General features: G+C 35.3%; 1 protein-coding gene across 1 annotated transcript in view; it reads left to right on the top strand.

Moving 5' to 3' along the window:
- LOC111060123 (serine/threonine-protein kinase tousled-like 2) overlaps positions 1-12,295 on the top strand; it is a 132,671-nt gene that overhangs the window by 84,288 nt on the left and 36,088 nt on the right. The window contains exons 4-5 of the mRNA XM_039441090.1: positions 5,219-5,309; positions 7,230-7,556. Of these exons, the coding sequence (XP_039297024.1) occupies positions 5,219-5,309; positions 7,230-7,556 (418 nt within the window). The remainder of the gene's footprint in view (positions 1-5,218; positions 5,310-7,229; positions 7,557-12,295) is intronic.

Genomic DNA, 12,295 nt, shown 5'->3' with positions numbered 1-12,295 from the left:
GAAAGAAATCTCTCCTACAACAAACAATAAGCTGGGAGAAGTTTGGCAACACTGCACCACATTGAAGGGGTGAGCATTCCTGTCTGTAAGTAGTAGTGACAAGGCGGCCAAAATACACCGGTGATTATCGTCTTCTTCTTCTTCTTCTACTTCTTCTACCACTTCTTCTTCCTTATTCTTCATCTTCTTCTTCTTCATCTCCGCCACCATCTTCCTTTTCTCTTTCACCTTCACCTTCTTCTTCACCGCCTTCCTCTTCTTTTTCTTCTTCTTCTTCTTCTTCTCCTTCTTCTTCTTCTTCTTCTCCTTCTCCTTCTTCATCTACTTCTTCTTCTTCTTCTTCTTCTCCATCATCTTCTTCTTCTTCTTTTTCTTCTACTTCTTCGCCTTTTACTTGAGTGGAGAAGATCTCTATAGCAGCAAATGAAGATGTGTTTTTGATTCTTGGCTATTTTAGAAGCAATGGTACGGTTTTGTTTCTTTGACGTATTGTACTTTAACCTTTTGTTCTTTTTCGTCTTTGCATTCTTCGTGCTCTCCATCTTTCTCTTTTCGAGTTTTTTCTCTTCTTCCTCCTCTTTTCTCTCCTAGTCGTCCACCTCATCTTCTTTACCCTCCTTCTAGAGCTCTGAAAACCCAAGCTATGTTACCTCTTCAAACCTAATATAGAAATTTCGATCATATGACGACATTAATTGACGTTTACTTGAACAGATTCTACTGTCACTTTTTGTGTAGTTGAGAAGTTGATATTGTGGTAATTATTCATATTGAATGAAAAAGAGTAAGAAATTGTCAAAAACCACAGATTTATGGATACTTAGAAAGACCGGTTTCGGTTATTACACCATTGTCAATCTCTGATAAATCGACAATTTCTTATAGTGTGGTCCACGTTATAATGGCAGTGGATAAAGAAAGAAGAATAGCGATGCTGATTCTCTGCATTAATTAATTATATTTCTAAACTGTAAAAATCATAATTGGCATCGTTGTGGACCTATAAAAGGATAGTACCACCGGCTTTGTCGAATGATAGACAAGGATAGCAAAACCAAAGTTGATAAAATACTGTCATTATAACGTGGACCTCACTATAGTCTTTTTCATTCAAGATTCTACTGGCACAAGAAAAATTCTCCCACAAAATTTTCTCCTTTGCGAAAAATTCCCTGTTTTGCTCAAAATTCTCCCTTACCTCCCCTTTTGCATCATGTTTATTGTGGGTGTAACCACCTCTACCACCCTCTCACTCTATTTCTGAGGTCCGATTCAAAGCATTCAAAGTCCTTGCTCTAGCAAACCACCTCTCCTCCTCCTCCTCCTCTACCTCCTCCTCCTTCTTCACCACCGCCACCTCCTCCTCCTGTACCTTCTCATACACAAACTCCTCCTCCTCCTCTTCGTTCTCTCATTCCTCTTCCTTCATCACTACCTCCTACTTCTTCACCACCAACCTCCTCCTATTCCTCCTCCTCCTCCTGCTCCTCATCTTACTCAATGTACTACCCTTCCTACCCCACTCATCCTTCCCTTCTTATCCTTTTACATCCTTTCTACTCCTCTCCCTCCTCCTCCTCCTCCTTCTTCTCCTAGTCGTTCAATCGATAAAAGCACACACAACTTGATGCAGAACTTTTCACCCCTCCTCCTCCTTCTCCTCTTCGTCCTTCTCCACCTCCTCCTCCTCCTAAGTTGCCACCCTGGCCAAGTGCCCTGCCATATCTGTAAAACAGCCTAGTCCTACATAAACCTTACTCCTATTAAATAGAGATGATACTGTATCATATTGTGTTGATACTGTATCATGTTGTGGTTGTTCTTGTTCTATAGTGAGGTCCACGTTATTATGGCAGTATTTGATTAACATTGGTGTTGCTATCCTTGTCTATCATTCCACAAAGCAGATAGCGAATGTATCAAAACATAGTGTTGTGTATCAAGTTGAGATGATACTGTATCATATTGTGTTGATACTGTATCATGTTGTGGTTGTTCTTGTTCTATAGTGAGGTCCACGTTATTATGGCAGTATTTGATTAACATTGGTGTTGCTATCCTTGTCCATCATTCCTCAAAGCAGATAGCGAATGTATCAAATCATAGTGTTGTGTATCAAGTTGAGATGATACTGTATCATATTGTGTTGATACTGTATCATGTTGTAGTGTTGTTCTTGTTCTATAGTGAGGTCCACGTTATAATGACAGTATTTGATTAACATTGGTGTTGCTATCCTTGTCTATCATTCCACAAAGCAGATAGCGCTATCCTTTTCCAACTCTGCACAACTCTTCGGGTTGTGTGGCAGAGAGGACCAGGAGTCCTAACTCCGTCCTAATAAAGTCAATTAATCAATCAATCAATCAATCAATCAATCACTGTTGCCAAATTGTTTGTAGACCATGTAGAAATATTATGAAGTATCAAAATATTCAATCTGAAACAAGAAAATTCATCAGTACATCATGGAAAGATATATATTTCTTGAGGAATGAAATATATCCTTGTCTGTCATTAGACAAAACAGGTAGTTCTATTCTTATCCAACTCTGCATAAGATATGAATGATAACATAGCTCAGGGGTCTCCAACCTTTTTTATTCAAGGGCCAATGGTTGATCGCTGCTTGTTTACAGGTAATTCTACACTTATTAAGAAATGGAGTGGCTAGTAAGAGAAGAGTACTAAACTCACAGTTGTTGTCAAAGATAAATTTATATTTTTTAAAATCTGTTGCAATAACTGTCGGCGGGCCGGACAAAATCTATCCGCGGGCCGTGGGTTGGAAGAGCCCTGACAGCTTAAGTGAAGTGAAATATCTTTAAATTGAAGCGTATTCTTCCATCTGGTAATAATATAATAAAGGAAAGAACTGGCTTATACACGTAGGGGATAGGAAATTCACGAATGACGCATCATCACGTCTCAACTACTCAACTCATTAACTTGACATTTTGCATATAGATTCTCAATTTACCGAGGATGGTTGAAGACCTATTTTAAATTCTACAAGATTTCAGTAGGTCAAGTTTTTTATTAGACCGTTGCGAAGCACAGGTTTCTTGCTAGTCTATAATATAATAAAGGAAAGAACTGGCTTATAGTTGTAGGGGATAGGAAATTCACGAATGACGCATCGTCTCAACTACTCAACTCATCAACTTGACATTTTGCATATAGATTCTCAATTTACCGAGGATGGTTGAAGACCTATTTTAAATTCTACAAGGTTCCAGTAGGTAAAGTTTTGAATTAGACCCTTGCGGAGCACGGGTTACTCACTTAATAGACAAATTGAAAATTTATCTGAAAATGGTCCTGACTGTGGTACAATACACAGTTTTGCCGTTTGAAGGAATGCGTTTAAAGTCAAGAGTATATACTTGCACCTGGTCTGTTATATTCTCAGGCCTCAACTTTAAAAAGTGGTAAAACAAGTTGCATCTGCAGTTCTCTCTCCTCTCTTAGAGAGAGAGAGAGAGAGAGAGACAGGGTGTGTAAGAGTGTGAGAAAAGAGAGAGTATGATGTGGGAGGAGAAGGAGTAGTAATAGGAGGAGATGAAGGAGGAGGAGGAGGAAACAGTTGAATGACCTCCAAGAGATTGCGGGAGACTTTAAAACTGGATCTAGCATGTATTGGTATTTACTTGGGGAGAATATTGGAGATCAAGTGTATGTTACTTGGATAAGCTTTGGTATTTTGCTGTATTCTGGCTTAGTAATTTATGCAATTCCTGTCTTGGGCTGGCCACTAACGGTAGGACATGCATGATAAACATGCCACACACCAAAAAATCAAACAAACGGGGTCTCTAGTACAATTATCTTGAATAATAAGTAAACTCACTCAGTGTATCTGCACCCCAACAAAAAATTACCTTCTATTATGAACCTAATTCTTTACTTATTACTTATACTAAGGTGCGTACAGACTTTCGCTCTGCTCCGCTACCGAACGTCACTCGAGCAGATCGATTGATGATCGACCGGGGAGCAAGAGTGGAACGCGAGAAGAGCTAACATCTCCCATAACGTTCATGATCGGTGCGAGTGCGGAGCGAGGGAGGATCGATTTCGGAGCGTTGGTGGAACGAGGGCGTAGCGTTAGCGGAGCGGGCTGGAGGCGCGTAGGCTATATCTGTACGCACATCTATATCTATACTTATCATTTTAGAATTGTTGTAATCTTGGATGTTTTTACTTTCCTTGCCCTATTACCATAGGTAAGGAAAGTATTGCTTTCCGAAAAAAATTAAGGTACCCCAATTTCTAAATTTATATGCGTTTCAAGATCCCCTAAGTCCAAGAAAGGGGTTTTTGGGTTTTGGTCTGTATGTGTGTGTGTGTATGTGTGTGTGTTTATGAGTGTATACGTATGTCTGTGTTCACGATATCTCATCTCCCAATTAGCGGAATGACTTGAAATTTGGAACTTAAGGTCTTAACACCATAAGGATCCGACACGAAACAATTTTGATGAAATGCAATTCAAGATGGCGGCTAAAATGGCGAAAATATTGTCAAAAACAGGGTTTTTTGCGATTTTTCGAAAACGGCTCCGATTTTGATCAAATTTATACCTAAATTAGTCATTGATAAGCTCTAATCAACTGCCACAAGTCCCATATCTGTAAAAATTTCAGGATCTCCGCCCCATCTATGCAAAGTTTGATTTTAGATTCCCAATTATCAGGCATCTGATACAATTTGAACAAGAAAAGATTGAGCATGAAAATCCCTAGAATTGATGTTCAGTAACATTTTCACCTAAAATTGAAATTAAGCTTGAAATTCGAGAAGACGTGAAAAGACGCGGAAAAGATTGAGCATGAAAATCTCTACAATTAATCTTCAGTAACAATTCAACCTAAAATTCAAAATAAGCTTGAAATTTGAGAATATGTGATTATTCAATTGCAAACTGTTGGCAACTGTTGATTCTATTATATCATTCACTATGAATAGATAGCAGACCTCGTGTGTCTCCAGCGTTATTGTCCTGTCACCAGCTGGCTCAGATCTTTGAATAGTAGACTTGAGATGTGCGCGTGAACACTAGCGTCAGGTGATCAATTTCATAACGGCAAGGAAAGTTGTGTGAGTGCGCCACACCAGATTTTTTTACTTTTGACCCATGCTATTCTTCTATTATCTTTATAAAATTGTTGTAACCTTGGATGTTTTGTTAATTAGTTGTTGTTTTTGTTTGTTGCAGATGTCAGCTGGTTCTCAAATTCAGATGGCTCCGCAATCAGGTCTACCCACTGCCCAAGTCCTACATAGCCAGGATTCCAATATGAGCACTGGTGAGTCTAAACACAAAATTTAAAAAAAAATTGTAAAAATTAGGTTAAAAATGGTTTAAAATGTAGGAAAAATGTTCGAAACTTGATAGATATTGTTCTAGATCCAGTAGCTAGGATTTCAATATGATCACTGGTGATATTCACGGAAATTTGTAGAAAGACAATTTTTGAAAATTTCTTATAAAATGTAGTAAAAATCCTTGGAAAAATTTAAAAACTTGATATGAAGATGTTTTGTAATAGATTCAGTAGCCAGGATTCTCATTTATGAGCTTTGCAGAGTTCCACAGAAAAACTACTGAAGACGTTTTCATAATGAGTTCATAAATTGTTCAAATATTAGTTGAATTACTTGGTGCCGGTTGCACTAAAGGCGGTTAAATTTTAACTGTGATTAATTAAGGTTGTGCAAAGGCTAAAAATGAACTTTCTACTGGTGATATTTTTCAAAGTTTTTCGATTTATATATCATCAAGTTATCAAAATGAAAAAGTTTTCTCAGAAATACATTTTTTTCAACAATTACTTTGTGAGATATGAGCGCCAGAAGTTTAAATTTATGTGACAGAACATTTCAAATTCGGTAAGAGATGAATCCATGAGATTCAGAGGATAGATTCTTCATTGTATTGTTGATCTAGTAAAACAAAAATTTTCTGAAAATATCAATTTTTCTGAAAGTTATTCAATTTACGAAAAATAACTTTAAGTTGAGTTATTTTTGGTAAATTGGATAACTGTTTCAAAAATCGATATTTTCAGAAAATTTTTGGTCTACTAGATCAACAATACAATGAAGAATCTATCCTATGAATCTCATGGATTTATCTCTTACCGAATTTGAAATTTTTGTCCCAAAAATTTAAGCTTTAGGCGCTCATATCTTAAAAAGTGATGATTGGTGGTCTAATTTCACCCCTCCCACAAAATTTCGGCTATACGATGTGATCAGCCAATGGGAAGGCGTGAGGAGCGGGAGGCAGCCATTGCTGGCTTGTGATTGGCTCAAGTTGGTTGACGTAGTTGAGGCATCCACCAATAGAATGGGAGATGGGTGCTCCTTCGAACGCTTGTCTATTTCAGATGTATTTGTTTTATTCAATGACTTTTTTCGTAGATGATGAGGAAATTTGTGCAGAAATATTGTTGATTTTTTCCTTTTTAGATACAGTAATAACTTTTCCTCCACCTACTGTCTAAAGTACTTACTTTACTCCCTGAAACATAATACTAATGTGTCACTTTTTTGCTCTCAGTACTAAAAAACAGAATAACTTTCTAGGGAGGAAAAGTGACTCCATTTAAATAACATGGGAAGCATCTCTATTTTAAAAACTTACATTGTAATAGGTAAGAAGGTCTAAGCTCAGATGAGGAAGCATATAGAGTAGTCAGTCATTGAGCCAACTAAATTCAATACCTCAACCAGATTTGATCAACATATGAAATATATGTTTGTATGCTAAAATTATTACAAATTTCATTTCACTATACTAAAAAAATTTGTTTATTCCATAAACTAATCAAATTTGAAACGGGAACTTCATCATAGCTGTAGTTGTGGCGGCCATTGTTGTTACAACTTTTGCCGACAGATAGCGCTGTCGGCGGAGAACTGTGATTACAAGCCAGCTGTTTCTGTTTACTTTTTAGATTATGTTGTAACTCATTGTTTGGTCACGTACGTTTTTAAAAATTATTTTATTTGAAGTTTTATAAAAATGTAGGTAGAGGAAAAATGTGTATCATGAGTGAAAAATGTTTTTTCTCACTCAGGAAAATTGTTGCCCTCGGCTTCGCCTCGGGCTTCAAACTTTTCCCTCGGGGAGAAAAAACAGCACCTTTCACTCTAGATATACAAATAACTATTTTTTCTTCTCCTTCTTCTCTTTCTAATTCTCTTTCCTCTTTTCTTTGCAGGTTCCAGCGACAAGGAACAAGACTGCACGGGTGGTACGCCCGAAAAACACCTCCCCCACCCTCATCCGCCTCTCCCTCTTCGCGAAAGTGGAGGCGGACGGAAACGAAAGAGAAAGGCAACGGATGACGGAGGAGGAGGAGGACTGATAAAAGGGGTGGGAGGAGGAGGAGGACTGATAAAGGGTGTGGGAGGAGGACAGGGCGGAGGAGGTGGAGGTGGAGGAGGAGGAATGGCTCAGCAGAGGTTGTTGGCTGCCGCTGATACTAAAAAGATCAACGATTATTTTGTCAAACACCCTGGCAGCAGTCCGTTGAGGAATATTGGTGGTGAGAATAACTTGCAAAATATTATTTTTCATTATCTATACTATAATAAAGGAAGACCTGGGTTATACAGGTAGGGGATAGGAAATTCACGAATGACGCATCATCACGTCTCAACTACTCAACTTGACATTTTGGGTATATTTATTATTTAATTTACTACCTGGCCTGGCGAACTTCGTACCGCCAAATAGTTGATGCATCTTATGACAAACTTTAGCTGGATGCACACCTGAGGCGGCTCGATGTTGCATTTTATTTATATAGATGATTTTCCAACTGAAAAATAATTAATTTACTAAAAATCAATTAATTCTGAACACCAAAGACGGCACAATTACTCGAAACAAAGCAATGTGTTTAGAGCATTTAAGTCTTTAACCTGACGTCGCACTGCTGGATGGTTACACACAGAACAGTCATTTTGTTTTTAGTTGGGGCGTTTAGAATAAAATACATGGGCTGTTATGGAGCAGCACACTCATGTCTACTATCTACCGACGGCTGTTGTATGACGCATTGATTATAACAGCTGATTTTAATTTCTGTGTGTGGCCAGCTCACAAAAATCTTCTCCCATAAGGATTACATGTAAACTTTGAAGGACCGTAGAAAAGAGTCCTGAATTCGGATTATAAATTTGATATGCTATAAACCTGGTCCTGAACATAACGAACACAACTGAAAAAATCATCGAATTCGGTGCACACATAAAAAAGTTATTGAATGTTAAAATTTGTGGATCGATTTTTATTTATATAGAAGATTTATTTATCATTTACAATCAACTCAAGGACAAAGAAACAGACTACAATCCAAAACTTCTTTTCATCCCAATTTCGTAAAATAAATGTGCGACCCTCCAATTCTCCACTAATTCCCACATTGAAACAAAATACAAACACTTGAAACAATTAATTTTGTTCATTAATTAATATAGATTCTCAATCAACCGAGGATGGTTATATAGCCCAGTCAATAAAGGTCTTTTCGATCCGAAAATTAAATAAAAGCTGAATTTCCCACCATCGATAGAACCCTCCCAGAGGTTCATTCTCCCAAAAGTCCCAAGAAATCCCCTTGGAGCTTTCCCGTTTACTGTTTACTATGGCGAAGAGTCAGCTGCGCCGTTCCGCGTCTACCCTTCCACCAAGAAGCTGTCTTATTACTCAGAAAACTACTTTGAAACACTTATCGATGATTTGTGAGTAATTTACCCAATTCTTGGATGAAATAATTAGGGGGAGTGCATATTGGGCCGCATTTCCCCTTCCACGGCGTCAAATCGAATCGCAAATACATAACAATATACATCAATGGAATTGCAATGAGAGTGGCTACATTAATTATTTGGCTCATTTTTTTTTAAACTACTTGCTTCGAAGTTAATCGAAGAAAACAAAAAATCAAATCACAAACCCCCTAAATTTTTACATATATATTATTTTATCAAGAAAACTGTTTATTTTATTGAAAAAATGAATGGAACTAATATTGTTGTCCATAATGTGATGAATCGAATTGCATATAATAGAACTCTTTTTGATTAATGGTTACAGAGATAATTGATTTCCCGTGGTTACCTGCATGTTTTAGGGGGCTGGGGCGGAAAGCTCCAAGGGGATTTCTTGGGACTTTTGGGAGAATGACCCTCTGGGAGGGTTCTATCGATGGTGGGAAATTCAGCTTTAATTTAATTTTCGGATCGAAACTGCTTTTTTGGACCTTCATTGACTGGGCTAATAGTCCTATTTTGAATTCTCCCAGATTTCAGTAGGTCAAGTTTTCAGTTGTCAAGTTTAAAATTAAACCCTTGCGGAGCACGGGTTACCTGCTAGTGAGAAATATCAGAAAAATTGATAAATACTCATTTTAAAACCCCAAAAGTTAATATAGTAAAACCAATGAGTTGTGGAGTTGTTGTCATAATAATAAATATTGGGGTACCGAGCTACGCTCGTTATTTTTATTTATTGATAAACAGAACACAATTCTCTAAAATGATCGTGTTTATATTTCACAGCTGGCTATATGTCATCTTATGAATTTCGGGTATGCGATATATTGATTTTTCACATACTCACTCGCTCACTCACTTTTTTACTATCCACAGCTGTTTCAGCCAAGGATGAATTGTCCTTTTAATGTCGTTCAGCGAGTTTTCTCAAGGATGAGACCTAGTGCAATCGAATTTTTATATCATGAACCTACTATGTTCCAAATTTCGTGAAAATCGTTAGAGCCGTTTTCGAGATCCGTTGAACATGAATAACCAGATATAAAAATATAAACAGATATACAGAAATTGCTCGCTTAATATAATAGGATAGCTGTTGTCAATATTTGCAGTAGCAGAAGTGTTTGGGGTGATTTACAGCATTTAATTGGGGTTTTAGTTTAATAATAGCTTCATTGACATTCATTTTTTAATGATTGAAGCTTCATTAACATTCATTGAGCTGTGGTCATAGTAACTGGAAAACATATTCGATTATGGTACATAATATTACATGGTGAATGTGATATTTTCGAGCTCAAAATTTAAGTGTTTTTATTCTTTATTTTGTGAATTTATAGTTTGTTTCATGTTTTTAAGAAACTTTTATTATTAATCCATCCAAATTTAAAATTGTTTGTTTTATTCTAATTTATATTTTAGATTGTGATTTAGTGTAGAAATTCGAATGGACATAACCTATAATATTTGGACAATTTAAAACTAAATTAGGAAATTGAAGAAGTTTTAGGCAATAACCTGTTTTTTCTTTTCCGATTCTTGTATTTTTTGCTAACCTTATAAATAAATAAATAAATAAAATCAGTTTTGAATTTGTGTAAGATATTTCACAAAATTTTAATGAAAGCCTTTCTAGCTGCTGTTGGAATGAGTAAAATTGAGTGAAATTATATCTAGAATTTTGCTAATTTAATATCAAAACATAATGAAAAGATGACATATGCATCTCGGCTTCTAATTTTAAAATTAAAATACTCTTTATTAGACGCAGTCAAGTCAAACTACTTGGATTTGTACAGAGTATTTCAACTTTATAGTCTGCAGTACATTCGGCCAACCGGATGTCTGTCTTATTCGAGCTATTTCTTTAATTCGAAATCCTATCTTATCGTCGAGATAGACGATTCATGGTCGACTGTTATCAATTATAATTTTCAACGTCTTGTCTCAATCATGTTCTCGTTCACAATGATAGCTTTGTATTAGATTCGATTTGGAAGTCTGCAATAATTGTATTACTGTCAGTGCTAACTCAAGTATCAAATTTTTAGTGGTTGTTTTGTCATTTGAAACTGGTTTTAAGACAGGATGTTGAGTATGTTTCATGTAATTTTTGGCTCAGATTATTTACTAATATTTATATATAATTACTTAAAACTGGTTTTAAGACAGGATGTTGAGTATGTTTCATGTAATTTTTGGCTCAGATTATTTACTAATATTTATATATAATTACTTAAAACTGGTTTTAAGACAGGATGTTGAGTATGTTTCATGTAATTTTTGGCTCAGATTATTACTAATATTTATATATAATTACTTAAAACTGGTTTTAAGACAGGATGTTGAGTATGTTTCATGTAATTTTTGGCTCAGATTATTTACTAATATTTATATATAATTACTTAAAACTGGTTTTAAGTCAGGATGTGAGTATGTTTCATGTAATTTTTGGCTCAGATTATTTACTAATATTTATATATAATTACTTAAAACTGGTTTTAAGTCAGGATGTTGAGTATGTTTCATGTAATTTTTGGCTCAGATTATTTACTAATATTTATATATAATTACTTAAAACTGGTTTTAAGACAGGATGTTGAGTATGTTCATGTAATTTTTGGCTCAGATTATTTACTATAATTATTTGTCTTTTTCAAATCTCACTCCAATTTCTGTTCAATTAATATTTCTAGTATGAAAATTTTTGACCCGATTAACCTAAATCTCATCAAATGGTTTTGGGTGTTCAATTTATTATTCATTTATTAATACATTGATAGATACAATTTATAATAAATAAAACAAAATAAATCTTATAGCACCCTTTATTCTTTAAAAAAACTTTGAAATAGTTGAACAACTAGTTTCGGTTTACACCATCTTCAGGTTCAAATATTTTAAAGTTTTTTAAAGAATAAAGGGTGCTACAAGATTTATTTTGTTTTATCAATTCAAAAGCAGTCCATGTCAATAAGTGTTTTATACAATATAATTCTCAAGTATGAATGATTGGGAAAAGGAACAACAGACGTTAAGCCCAAAACGGTTCATTTACCAAATTTAGATAGAAATTTACAAATTAAAAGTCCTGAGTCCTTTTAGAAGCAATATTATTCTCAATTATTGCTACTATATTAATATATATTATTGCTTCTATATTATAATATTGCTACAAATAACTAGTTAAGTTGAAAGTTATTTATAACTATCGTTATTTATTTAGTTATTTATAACTAACTAAAGTTATTAATAACTTTAAGCAATTTTAGAATCTACTATGTGCAGATTTTATATTTTTAATGTAAAACACAGTCCTTCAGCTTCAACTGTTAGGCTGGTCACTAACCGTAGATCATGCATGAAACAAAGCCAACATACATTGTTGTGTCATCACAACTGTTGTGATCACAGTCAGAGGCTTCAAACTAAACTTTTTTAGGTTAGTTTCTTGTATCTCCAATTTCTAGTTGTTTATATTTTCCTTGCTGCTCTATTTGAGGTT

This window comes from Nilaparvata lugens, chromosome 14, assembly GCF_014356525.2.
Source record: "Nilaparvata lugens isolate BPH chromosome 14, ASM1435652v1, whole genome shotgun sequence".
NCBI lineage: Eukaryota > Metazoa > Arthropoda > Insecta > Hemiptera > Delphacidae > Nilaparvata > Nilaparvata lugens.
Note: the sequence above shows the minus strand (reverse complement) of the source record. Positions and strands in the feature narration are given on the sequence as shown.